Source organism: Rhinolophus ferrumequinum, chromosome 26 (genome assembly GCF_004115265.2).
Source record: "Rhinolophus ferrumequinum isolate MPI-CBG mRhiFer1 chromosome 26, mRhiFer1_v1.p, whole genome shotgun sequence".
Classification (NCBI taxonomy): domain Eukaryota; kingdom Metazoa; phylum Chordata; class Mammalia; order Chiroptera; family Rhinolophidae; genus Rhinolophus; species Rhinolophus ferrumequinum.
The window spans coordinates 8121317-8134703 of NC_046309.1; the positions used below are offsets into that span (position 1 = coordinate 8121317).

General features: G+C 47.4%; 1 protein-coding gene and 1 gene segment (V, D, J or C); one reads left to right on the top strand and one right to left on the bottom strand.

The window, feature by feature from the left end:
• Window positions 1-351: 351 nt before the first annotated feature.
• On the bottom strand, window positions 352-1085 carry LOC117017991 (T cell receptor beta variable 3-1-like). The segment is given in 2 exon segments: window positions 352-734; window positions 851-1085. Coding segments are annotated over 2 exon segments (600 nt in total).
• Window positions 1086-8514: 7429 nt separating this feature from the next.
• Window positions 8515-12655, top strand: LOC117018111 (trypsin). Its single transcript, XM_033098901.1, has 5 exons — window positions 8515-8628; window positions 10048-10207; window positions 10946-11199; window positions 11738-11874; window positions 12419-12655. The coding sequence occupies exons 1-5, from the start codon at window positions 8589-8591 to the stop codon at window positions 12566-12568; spliced, it is 741 nt and encodes a 246-aa protein (XP_032954792.1). The 5' UTR covers window positions 8515-8588; the 3' UTR covers window positions 12569-12655.
• Window positions 12656-13387: the final 732 nt, after the last annotated feature.

Here is a 13387-nt window from a genome sequence, read left to right on the forward strand (position 1 = left end):
AAACTTTACCTTCCCCTTTCCTGTAGGATTTTGCTCATCAAAGCTTTTTAGCAAATAGGACATTTTCAGTAATATTGTTATGTGCGATATAAACCAACATGCATGGCAGAGAAACGCAACGAATGATGTCTTCATTAGTTAAGGGCTTTCGTGCATGGGACAGGGTCCTCTCTTGTGTGTGGAGTCCCGAATCCTTAGGTGAATTTATCGGTCAGCCCTGCTCTAGCTGATAAGCAGAATTCTGTAAGACTTTGGGGTGCATAAAATGTAGAACTCCCCATCAGGTGTACTGCAGGCTGAACTACAGACTGAAACTCCAGTCAGGGGTCTCACAGGGGGCTGAACGGAGCCTCAGGGGTGGGTGAGTATGTTGTCCCCACAGCTTCCTGGCTGAGCCTGGGGTTTGTGCACGGGGAAGCAGTGACATTGCAGGGCTGTGGACTGGCTGCTGGCACAGAAATACACAGCAGAGTCGCCTGGCTCCAAGGAGTTGATATGAAGGTTCAAATGAGCTTTGTCCGGAGAGTTGGGTGAGAAACGCCTTGGAACTGTCTCGTTTAGAATGAGTTCCTTATTATTATACGTGAACATAACCTTTAGCAGTTGCTTGGAGTCCTGCTTATACCAGTACATAACATCATGGCCCAGCTTTTGTTCACATTTTAGGGACTTCTCATTTCCTGCCTGCGTGATGAGGTATTTTGGAGTCTGGAAAACTGCTGTGTCCAAGAGGCCTGAGGAGGAAAGAAGCAGAATTCAGACAAGCCCCAGAAGGGCGCCTGTCGCTGGAGGCGTGATGAACAGGCTTGGAGACTCAGAGGGGATCGGGCCACACAGACCCCTCACTCACCTGCTCCCAGGAGGCAGAGGCCCACACAGCAGAGGAGCCTGGAGCCCATGGTGGAGTGGGGCGGACAGGCGAGCCCTACCCAGGATTCGGGTCTGCAGTGGTAAGAAACCAGGCCGCAGAGCTCTGAGCCAACAGGTGCTTTCTGTGATGACGTCACAACCTCGAATGACTTTCTCATCCTCAGGCTCTCCTCTGACCACTCCTCTTCCTTTTTCATGTCCTGCACTTGCTACTTTTACAGGAATTTTAATTCCTCCTCCTTACAAAGGAGCTTGGAGCTTGTGAGGGTAGTTTGAGTGGGGTGGGCGCGTTGCCTTAAGGATGTTTCTCTGAAGTCATTCTTGCGCCGGCAGCTGCCTCCCCCCCCCCCCCCCCCCCCCGTCTTGGCCTCCGTCTCAGAATCAGCCTGGTTTTCCTTCTCTGGGTCTTCTGCATCTTCTTCACAATAACGCGGGATGCTCCCACTCACCTCTTGGCTCCCGTGAATGTCTGATTTATTTCAGTTGCAAGGTCTCCCCCGAGGACCAGTGCAGACCATTGAAAGTGCATGAAGTCGTGCTCGTTGGGGGCAAGCGCTGTGGATGAGCCCTAGAGGAGGACACAGGCAGCCCGGCCCCTGCGCCGGCCTCGTTTGTCTGCCGGCCAGAGCCCTGCTGGGAGTCTGAGGCTGCCAGGGAACTAGACGTCACAGGGGACAGCAGCAAAGAGGTTACAGGGGTGAGTAACGGCATGGAAGTTGGGGCAAATCTAAGCGGAGGATTTACTGTCCTTGAATTGTCCACAGGCCGCCTTCCCTTTTGGTACAGAGTTTACACTTAATTCCTAGCGTAGGGAGTCTCAGCCTAGGAGCTACTGACATACTGCACCAGATAATTCTTGGTGGGGGGCTTCCTGCGCCCGACAGGATGTTTAGCAGCCTCCCTGGTCTCTACCCTCTACCTGCTAGCAGCACTCCCCACCCCCAACTGTAATAACCAAAACTGTCTCCAGACATGGCCTCCGTGAGAACCAGGGTCCCCTCTATTCCTTCCAACAGTCCTTCCCCTCCTCTAGCAGCCTCAGGCGTTTTTGGTAGGGCCACAGCGCCACCTCATGGTCAGCAAGGTGCAGTGCTCAGATCTGTGCCCTCTTGGGCCAGGCCCGGGGCCTTAGTGAACTCAAGTCAGCAAGAATCTGGAGTAAGGCCATGGAACCAGGACGGCTGAGGAGCCATTTCTCTCTCTCTCTCTCTCTCTCTCTCTCTTTCTCTCTCTCTCTCTCTCACACACACATACCCCTCTGTCTGGCAACACTAACTGTCAACTACCGGTGAAACCCCTTCAAAGACAACGCCCAGTAGTTCCTTTTTTTTTTTTTAACTGAACACGGAACATGCACTAGAGGCACAGTAGTGAACAAATAAAAAACGCCCACCGTCCTTCCTGGAACTTGATTTGATGGAGGTCACTGAATGGCTACTTAGTATAAAGCACGAATAAGACAATATTCTCCCTCACATAATGCTTATATTCTTATAGGAGCAAAAAGAAATTCAGTTTACCCTAAGCTGGAACTATAAAATAGGTACTATGTGGAGGTTAGGAGTATACTCAGTATTAACACAGTTAAATACTGTCCTTTTTGTGGCGTCCCATTTCCACATCTATTAAACAGTGGGTTGACATATTCAATTTCCATATCTCTGTCCAGTTTTAAAATTGTATGATCTTAACCGAGGGCACCCCTAGATATTTCCTGGGCTAGCGGGTCTTATGCATCCAGTATCCCGAGTACCTAGCTCATTGTACCACACAGCTTATACGTGAAGATTTTCAAAGAAAGAAAGGGAGGTAAGTAGGGGAGGAAGGAAGAAAATAGTAAAAACAAAATGAACGAGAGGCAACATTTAACAGTGATTCTGAACAAATGAAGAAGAGGTCATTCCTAAAGAGTAGATTTCAGATGAATTATTTACTATAGTGTTTTATGCACGTGCTCTTTAAAATCAGGTGCACACCATCCAAAGAGAAGCTGAATGAAACTGATATACAGAAACTTGCCCTGTGTGACATGATGTTAGTTCTAGTTGTTTTGTGTTTCTTATAGGAGACTTGGAAAGCAAGGCTTTTTTGTTGTCTATCAAGAATTGTCCAAAGGATGGAAGGGGACAAAGCAATGGATCCTTTGACCCTTCTTTGCTGATAGGTCCGGCTCAACCGGAGAAGGGGAAGCCCCAATAGAAGGAACAGAGGGCTGGTGCTGTGTGCCTGGAAGTGCCAGGGTTCAATCTTAGTAAGAAAGTGAAGGAGGGAAGAAAATATAATCATTTGAGCGTGAAGATAACGTCATCCACAAAGAGATGGGGAGTCCCAGGACCGGTGGGGAAGGGGCGCACGGCTGGAGAAGACCTGGAACAAAGGGCAGTGGGCTGGATGATACCAGAATGCACCTTTTGGGCACTGGTCCTATTGTTGCCCGTCAATATTTAAACTCCTGCTTATATTTGGACAATTCCCCCCAGTTTGGGGAAAAGGCATGTGTGTTGGCATGCTGGAAAGGTGAACTCTTCCTCCCATTCTGGAAGCAAGACCTGCATCACTGCCTCTGCCTTTTGTGACTTCAACAGGGACACATCTCCACCTGGCAGAGCTGTCTCCTTCCACCAGCTGCCTGAGAGCTCGGGGGGAAGACCAGGCTGTGTGCTCTGGCAGGAGGGGACGGAAGGAGAATGTCTTGTGCTCAATTCTGTCAAATTTAGTTACCAGGGCACAGAGTCCCATGAAGATTTCAGTTGCATCAGATTCTGTCTCTCTCTTCACTGGTGCTCCAAACTGATTTTTACAGTCTTGCCAGGGGGCAAGGACCATGATTGCCCTTCTATTCTGCTCAGCTGACTGCTAGTTACCGGTGGCTCTGACCTTGAAAAGAAATCGCTTTTCTTTCTGATAAAAATAAGGAAGTCAACATCAATTCTTGAGAGCATATGCCTGCAGGAGAGCCGACGGCCATTGGTTTTCCAAGTGAAAATCCAGATCAAAACTAGATAGGACAGGCTGGGACAAGTTGTTCACCTTCAGAAACCATCGGTTTATGCTGTTTGCCCAGTCAGCTACTGAAATCTCCTTTATCCACTTAGAACATTTACGTGCTTGCTTCGGCAGCACATACACTTAGAACATTTACGTTTACTATTTCTATTATTATATGGGTCATAATCAATCTTTAAGTCATTTGAAAGTACCATGAGCAACAATGAACAATAATTAAATGCAATACCACGACGTACAGGCATTATTTAACTTTCAAACGTGATTATTATATGTTACCTGACTTATGTTATTTTGTGGAAGATGGGAGTGAGGAAGGTCCAGAGGGGTCCCCGAATTCTCAAGCCTTAAGTTAAAGTTAGTCACGTAGAATACTCAATACTGAGCTTAGAGGTGTGTGTTCCTGCATATTCTAATGTTTATAGCTTTTAGCAGATTTTGAAAGTGGCTCATAATACAGAAAGTTAAGAAATTCAGATTCAAGCATAGACAAATGAGGTCTTAGGTAGATTCCTCTGTGCCATTCTAAAAAGAACTGCAAAATTAAGCTTCACAGAAGGGCTAACAGTTTTCCTGTTAAACTGTGTGGCCAGCTAGCCAGACTTTTCCTTCAGGCAGCGCGTGGCATGTACACAGGTTCTGAAGCTTCGTCCTGCTCCGTAGAGCTAGAGTTCACAGAAAATGTACTCTTGGATTTCTAAGAAGCAAGGGAAATTCCAAAGTTGGAAAACAACAACAACAACAACAAAGCAGGAGCCTTGAGTAAAAACAAAGAAGTTCTGTCTCAGACCTGTATTTTGGAGGTCTTTTCTATCTGTAGGTGTTTTGGTATCAAGTGTTTTCATGTCTGGATAATTCTGGCTTCCAGGGGTCATGGTAGACAGAGAGAGAAGTTGGAGATAGAGTCCAGAAAAAAAAGTCTGCTGCTGCTATTTTGATAGGACCGTTTTTATCAAACCCAGAAGAGGGACAAGAATAAAACCCTCTGTAGCTTAACTCGCTGATACTCTGGAGTGAGGGAAGTGGGAGTCCCAGTCTCTTTTGGCCTGGTAAATAGCTGTCCCTAGGTTATTGCTATCTTTGTAAGATTTGCAAGAACCTCTGGCCTGTTGGACTCCCAGCCCGAGCCCCAGGGGCTCCCAGCCCAGCAGGCAGAGGCTCAGCCCCCGGCCTCCTCTATCCCTCTCAGCAATGGGCCCACCACCTGTGGGCTCCCACTCTCCCCACCTCAAAACCCTGTCCCTTCCAATTCCATGCAGGCTCACATGCAACCCGCCTGGCAGTCCAGGCTCTTTGCTGGGACAAAACCACCTGCAGATGAGCACACAGCGAACACTGTATTTAAGCCCTCACATTTCAGCACTGAGGCCTCTGCAAACCACATTCTCCTGTGTTGTGAACAAGACCAGACTTTCACTTAACCCGCTCTCATCCAGGGAGTTCTCCCAAGCGTCCCTCAGGGCTCCCTGAACCTCAGTAGAGGCACAGTTCCTCCTGGTGGCCGAAGGGCCTCAGTCGTGCTGTGGAGACAGGAAGGCAGTCGCGTCTTAGAGATGGAGACACACAGTCAGAGGGCGGTGATTGGCCCTTGGCCCCCCATCTCAGAATGACTCCTCAATCTGGATGAGACTCCCTGGAGACAAACAGGAGCTACAGTGATTTCTTAGCACTCCGCTTCTACCGATGCACGGAACCGTGTCCCAGATGCTGTTTGTACTTCACTGTTACTGCTTCTCACATGCTGACACAATTTTCTGTCTGCCAGTCCCTTCTTTCCCCTGCACTGTTCTGTTACTCCAATGTTCACGCCCTAAACCCTCAATCCCTCTCTTCTTCCTTTTGCCCTAAAACTTTATTTGAAGTAAAGGCAACACTGAGAAATTTGTTTTAAGATTACGAAATTTATTTCGAGCCATCCCTGGTTATTGAAACCGAACCACAATTCGATTTCAAGTCTGGATATGGGGCCTCTAAATGGTTTCTTCCCGAGAGCAGGGCTGACACACTGTGGCCCAGGGACAATCTGGCCGACAGTCTGTTTCAGGAGAGGAAGTTGCATTGGCTGCACTCACTCGTTTACATTCTGTTTACGGCTGCTTTCATGCTACAACAGCAGAGTAGTTGTGACAGAGACTATATGGCTTGCAAAGCCTAAACCAGAAAAAGTCTGCTGGGCCCTGCAAATGATTTTATGGTGAGAATCACATGTAGCTAGAGCAGAAATGTCCTCCACCCCCAACCTAATGCCATCCTTGAGCAGGGTCCTCAAGCAAACCCGGAAAGAACACTCTTCACTAACGCTGATTTCCTACATACAGCAAAGGTTACCAGTTCAGCTTAGCAGACTCTCGGGTTGGCACCAAGGTGACGACACACACGCACATACTGTGTACCTTGTTCCTTCTTGTCATTTTGCTGCCCTGACTTCAGAGTTTTAGTAAGTTTCCTTTGTAAGTCTTTCGTCAAAGACAGGAATTCTTATTTTAAAATTTCCCTGCACACTGAAGTGGTAAAGAGTCAGCATGGCGGCAGGGAATGTAGGAAAGTGGCTGGAGAAGCTAAGGAAAGAGACAAACAGATGCCCTTGAGAAAAGGAGCATGAAGTCGCCTTTAGAAGCGGGTGACTCTTGCTCCTGCCAAGACAAATGTCAACATGTTTGCTGGAGCCCAAGCAGCCTGCAATTCAGGCACAAGTTGGAATAGTTCTCCAAGGCCACTCAGTGAAATGCATGGGAAAGAGAGGTGACAAACACAGATTCATTAAACACACATATGCCTCTGGGCCACCATGTGTCTGAGGTTAGGAAGAGAAGCGTAGGTAGCAACACCCTGCCGAGGGAGCACGGGCCCTCCGCGTGCACAGCTGACGGCTGTGTGTGCGCCAGGAGGCCGAGGAAGGGGACCCCACACACGGTGCGGAGGGTCAACGAGACCTCACTGATGTTACTGAGAACACACGTTTTGCACACATGACGTGCAGGCAAGAATACTTACCGCGCCTGGGAGCATTCAACCCAATTCTCCAGGGTCCTATTTCACAGAACGAGTCACAGGACCTCAGCACAGTTATGTTGTAGGTCCAAGCTCCCGCACATTCATGCAAGGACATCTTCTTCAGGTCTGTTCACCCACTCTGCGTGCATGAGAAAGCTGCGTCCGTTTGTACAGAGACCCCTCGCGCTGATCCCGTACTTGCCTGGCATCTTTCACAGGGAGCAACGGCCTAGTCACTTTCACTTAGCACAGTAATCGCTTTCGCTTCAGATCCACCCTGCTCCATACCCCCTCAAATCATCTTCGTATCAGCAAAATATTTCAATGTGCAACAAACAGAGACTATTTCAGGAGGGATGGGACGCTAAAGCAGAAACAGCACCCTCGGCCATTGAGCTGTACCATGTGGGTGTAGCTGAAGGTTAGCTGTCACCGACATTCACTGATTCTCCGTACGTCTGTGTGCTCCATCATCATTACAATGCCTGCTCCGGGAGCCCATGTCTTAGATTTGTCAGAATTCTGTATGCTCCTCTAACTCGGGAGAGTTCAGATCGTCCCCCTGGGGTATGTCCATGGCATCGCAGTGGAGGGCATGGACCCCGAAATGAGGCTACATGCCGCTGAACCCTGTGTGGACCACTTGGTAGCTCTAAAACTTTGAGCAAAAAAAAACAAAGAAAAACTTTCCAGGCCTCCTCCTCCTCCTCTATACAATGGTACACATTGTAACAATACTTATAAAGCTGTTGGTGAGGATTGGATGCGTTGATGTACAAATATGTAAATGCCATTCACAGTGCCTGACACATAGTAAGCACTCCACAAATTTCAATTGTGTTATCACTGGCCAAGAATTCTGTTTTACCTTGGTCTCCAGATTCCGGCGAACTTACTGGGAAAGTGTTGCAGAGTGGTTAAGAGCACAAACTCTGAAGCTGTATTTCCTGGGTTGGAATCCTGATCCCACCTTGTACTTGCTGTGTGATTTCAGTCAAACCCGCTGTTCTTTTGTGTGCCTCAGTTTTCCCATCTGTAAAGTTGGGACGATAATAGGTATCTTGAAAGGTTGTTATGTGTATTACTAAATTAATACAGGCAAAGTATTTAGAAAAACCCTGATACACACTAAGTTCTATATAAATGTAAGCTATCACCATTCTTTTACTCTCTTGTTTAGATCTATTATAGTCTCAAATCAGAAAAATTTTTCTTTTTCCTACTAGTAATGAAAAGTTAACATGGATATTCAAGACCAGACCATTTTACCACAAGAAAAGTTATATAATTGTGAAATAGCCAATGTCAATTTAATATCAAAGGTGTAGCATTCAAGAAAGCCTTTAGGATAAAAGTTCACAGTTGAGATATTCAAGTACCTAAGATTTTTGTCTGGGAATCAGGACACCTGTAGCCCTGTTCTGCGACCTCACTCCAACTTCCTTTTCTATTCTGGGGAACTGTTCCCATCAGGTGGGTTCATTACTTTCATTCCCATAACCTTCTAAAAAAAGGAGACAAAAGTTCATGTTTAAATCTGGTGCTGAATTACGTTTAATTTGGCACAGAACTGAATTCTAAATTTGGATTTGTAAGTTTCCAATGAAATCACTTTCCTGGCGCCTGTCGTCATGGGTGTCAACGAGGAACCTGGAGGTACAAATAGCAGAGGACGAAAACCTTCCACCTAATCACCGGACCAGATCCAGCGAGCAACCATGAAGACCTTCATCTTCCTTGCTCTCCTGGGAGCTGCTGGTGAGTCTCTCTCAATAAATGAATCAGTAGGTGCCTGTCATGCATGTAAGTCTGTACTCTGGGAGACAACAATGAATGTTGAAAGTAATCTCTGTATTCAAGAAGCTTAAACTGTTGAGACAGTTTAGTGGATAGTCCATATGTGGGTAGACGACTGAATCTCACTTGGTGGGGAAAGACCACAGTGAACAGACGTGATCAGTGTGCAAAGTATAAAGAGGCAGAAGTTGCCTGAACTTCAAGGTAAAATCTATGAAGGAAGAGGGGAAAGGATGGATGGTCAACATGAAGGAAATGGGACTTTTCTAAGGATTTGCAGTTAATAATTGGGACTAGTGACTAATCATGTGCTCCTTGCAGAGGCTGTGAGGGTGACAGCCTCAGGTATAGCCTCCTCTATACTAAAGGGCATCTTAACAGGCAAAGATCTTCTATTTCTCATTAATAAAAGCTATGGCCTGGGTTTTACAACATCTTTGCTAATGAAATGTCTCCGGCGTAAAATAATATGTCATGCAAACATCAAGAGAAACAGAGACGTGATTATTTCTGTTCTTTTACTACTAAAGATCATACTACTAAAACATACTAATTTTTTCAAATTGGGCAAGTATAAATTTAATATACCTATCTATACACCTGGAAATGTCTTTCTCAAAATTACTTGAAAATACTTGAACAACAGGATGCACATAATTTATTCATAGACTTTTGGAGCTGTAAGAAATCGTAATACATCACTACGCCAGACTTCACAATGCTGAATACATTTTAAAATGTTACAAAGATAATTCGGATAAGGGGACAGGTTGGAGATGAAAATCTTATAATGTTCTGTGAAATTATTTTGTGAAAAATTTAGGTGAGGTCCAAGAAGAGAATCTGGGGGAACAAAAGTACAAAATTCCCATTTTCTTCGAGGCCAGGACGTTCTTGGGAGGCTTCTAAAAGCTCCCGTTCTGTTACCTCATGGGGATGGATATCTATCCTATGCCAACCACCACAAATAAACATAACCCTGGTCATTGCAAAGCTTTATTGAACATCTATTTGCATGGCTGCTGAGCAGAGTTTTACATAAAAAGTATTCTTTATATCTCTAGGTGGTGGTGTTTAGGGCATTTATTATGTAGAGTCTCCGATCTGTGTGTGGGGGGTGGGATTGCATCTAAAAAAACACACCAGTATATTTATCTACTGTAAAGCACAAATTAAAAAATAGGTACTTCTGGTGTAAGTAGAGTATGTGTGAAAGGTATAGAAAAATAAGGTTTGGGGAAAAAAAATTACATTAAAATCACTATCTCCTGATTACGTGTGGCAAGAAAACAAGACCTGAGCTTTTCTGGTTCATCTGCAAAAGCTTGGTGGTGGGCAGAAGATGGATCTGTTTCACAGTTTCCCACTTTTCTCTGCCAGCTGCTTTCCCCACTGACGACGATGACAAGATCGTCGGGGGCTACACCTGCCAGGAGAACTCCGTCCCCTACCAGGTGTCCCTGAACGCTGGCTACCACTTCTGTGGTGGCTCCCTCATCAACGACCAGTGGGTGGTGTCGGCGGCTCACTGCTACAAGTCGTAAGTGTCCTGTACTCACACCCCTGTTCCTTGCGACCCACGTCTCCCCCGGCCCTGCCAACACACAAGCAGGCACCCTGCAGAGCTAGGACTGAGGGGTGAGCATTCAGAGTCCGAGAGCCTCACTATCCCCCAGACATCGCAGGATGTATTGAGGGGCTTTCACACGGCCCCCTGAGAGGTCCTGATGTCCTTCCAGATAGACACAGGCGGGGAGACAGTGAGTGATGAAGGACGCTTGGACTTCGCTTCAGAGCGTTCATCAGGCAATAGTCCTAACCAGTACACCGCAACCAGAAAAAAAAGGCATGTGGCGGAAACCAATAAATGAGACTTCCAGCACCCTGAAAACAAGCACGGCCCCTTCTGCCCGCCTTTAGTAGCCTTGCCATCTCTGATTCCTGCCACATCAATGCTTGCAAATCCCAACCAGAGGAGAAATGCTGATTCTCTGCCACCAACTCCCTTTGCAGCTCCCATTGTTGTACGTGTCCTGTGGTCCCCATTCCTCTCCTGGCTGCCCTAACAAGGCCGTGGGCTGAGTCTGTGCCTGCAGTGATGCCTCCCGCAGGACAGTGTAGCCTGCACCGTGTCTGGGAGGGCCACCTCAGGGGGAAAACCACCGTGCTGTGAAAGCTTGAAGGGGAGGCTTCTGTGCTTATGCTCAGGACTGGGGTGTACTGACGGGAGGAAGGGCTCAGCTTGGATACTCAGGGACCTTTTCATCCTTTAATCCAGCCGAATCCAGGTGCGTCTGGGAGAACACAACATTGAAGTCATCGAAGGCAACGAGCAATTTATTAACTCGGCCAAGGTCATCCGCCACCCCAAGTACAATGGCAGAACCATTGATAACGACATCATGCTGATTAAACTGAGCGCACCTGCCACCATCAGCTCTCGAGTGTCCACGGTCTCTCTGCCAAGATCTTGTGCAGCTGTTGGGACCCAGTGTCTCATCTCTGGCTGGGGCAACACCCAGAGCAATGGCTGTAAGTGTCACCTGGACCAGAAGCACCGAATCTGAGAATCCTAGAGGGAGGTGGAAGGCAGATTGAGGGGCAGTTAGTCCAGACTGTCACTCAAGGCCAGGTTCCTAGAGGACAGCTCGTGGGTATGTGGAGCCTTGGAATACATTAATTGAAACGAGGAAGGGTCCTTTGCTGGAAAACACAACAAAATGAGCTATGATGAAGCAGCCAGGTACTCAGCTGAAGTGACCCATGATTTGCAGAGAACTAGAAACTGAGAGGAAAACAGGCAGGAGACAAAGGGACGTGGCACAGCCTGGGTAGAAACCTGCCGGAGAAGTCAGTCTCCAGGTCTGAGATCTGTGCTCACGGATGCTAGTGTCACACAGAAAACAACTTGATTAAAACTGCTTGGAAGACCTTCCGGATAAAAGTTCTTCCACACTAGAAGTGGCAATCTGAGAGGAAGAGTGGGGGCATTGGGAGGGAGGGGAGAGGGAGTGGAAAAGAAATTTCTAGGACTGTGGGTGATCCCCCATGTCCGCCCTTGCACCCACAGATGACTACCCCGAGCTCCTGCAGTGCCTGGACGCCCCCATCCTGTCCGACAGCACTTGCCGCAACGCCTACCCTGGCCAGATCACCAGCAACATGATGTGCCTGGGCTTCCTGGAGGGCGGCAAGGACTCCTGCCAGGTCTGTTTCTCTGCAGTCCTTCTCCTCCAGCTCAGTCTCATGCAACTCCACCACATTCCCCTCCCCTGAAACATGGAAGATTGAAAGGCTGGCTCTGGGACTGCTTATGGGGGGTGAGGGAGAGACGGGGGATAAACGATAACTTTTCTTTTTGCCATATTAATGGTTAGGATTAAGGGGGAAAAGATACACAGAAGATGGTGTGCAAATAGTACATCCAGGCGCCCTTCCGAGGAGGAAGCTTGTAGAAGGACTCTTTGAAAGAAGCAGGGCTAGCAGGGCAGCATGACACTCCCCCGCCCTCCATCTCTTCTTGGCCCTTCAGGCCTGCAACTAAGGAAAGAGGAGGAGCTAGAAGGAGGGAGGAAGAAGAATAGGATGTGGTATGGAGACTGACGGGTGCGTTTCCAGGGGGAAGAGAAGGTGCTTCATGGAGCATCAGCAGCCTGGGCAGGTGGCTCCAGGATACTGGAAGTGCATCTGTGAGCCTTTCTCCCACCTGGGCAGAGCTGAGAGTTCTAACTGGCTTTTCCCTCTTGCTCAGGGTGACTCTGGTGGCCCCGTGGTCTGCAACGGAGAACTCCAGGGCATTGTCTCCTGGGGCTACGGCTGCGCCCTCAGCGGCAAGCCTGGTGTCTACACCAAGGTCTGCAACTACGTGGACTGGATTAAGGAGACCATCGCTGCCAACTAAGCACGTTTATGTCTTCATGACCCATCGCGGGAGACAACTTCACCGTCTTCCTGTGCCTGAAAACAGTATCTAAATAAAAACATTCTGTCCTGCACCATATATGTCCAAGGACTGTCCTTACTTGGTATTTATAAACTTGCTCTTGAAACTGGCTGCTGAGGAAGAGGGTGGACACAGAGTTGAACTATTATAGGAGGATGGAATTTGAAAGCTTATTTAGTTATTCATTCAACCTAACGAAAATGAATTCAGTGATCACCTCCTCTCTGGCGGACTCTGTGGGACACTGAGGATATAAAGATGGATAAGGTTAGGATTACTGACTGTTACCATCACATTTTTAAACAGACAGTGACACTAAAATGCAGGGAGTTAAAATCGACATCCCAACGTAATTACACTAGTTCACAGGAAAGCTGGGGGGAAGCCCCGGGCTGTCCTATTCTGTGCAGCGGGGCTGCCATGACACCGTGCTCTCCCTTTTTTCTCTAATCTCTCTGAAACTCTGTGAGGCTAAATAAGGGAAACCTCTAAAAGGAGAAAGTTTTAGAAAGCACAGATTTCCTACATCATCCAAGGTTTCACCTACCTATGCATGCCAGTTCTCTAAGATCTTTCTTATTTTCCCGCTGGGATTTTATTGCTATAGCAGACATGATGTCTCCAAGAAATCTGTGCCCTTCTCCCACCACCAGTCCCCCTCAATCCCAGCTCAAATTATGTACTATTTTGAACTATAAGCAAAAAAGAAAAAAAAAGTGCAAATGCAGATAAGTTTGCAGAAAATAGTTTTATTACCCTGAGGTCTTTCGTCTACAG

Excerpts from the sequence above, each read along its gene's own strand:
- LOC117018111 (XM_033098901.1), top strand. The coding sequence starts at position 8,589 with ATGAAGACCTTCATCTTCCTTGCTCTCCTGGGAGCTGCTG. Across the intron at positions 8,629-10,047 it reads TGCTCTCCTGGGAGCTGCTG|CTGCTTTCCCCACTGACGAC; the intron begins GTGAGTCTCTCT and ends TTTCTCTGCCAG. Across the intron at positions 10,208-10,945 it reads GCGGCTCACTGCTACAAGTC|CCGAATCCAGGTGCGTCTGG; the intron begins GTAAGTGTCCTG and ends CCTTTAATCCAG.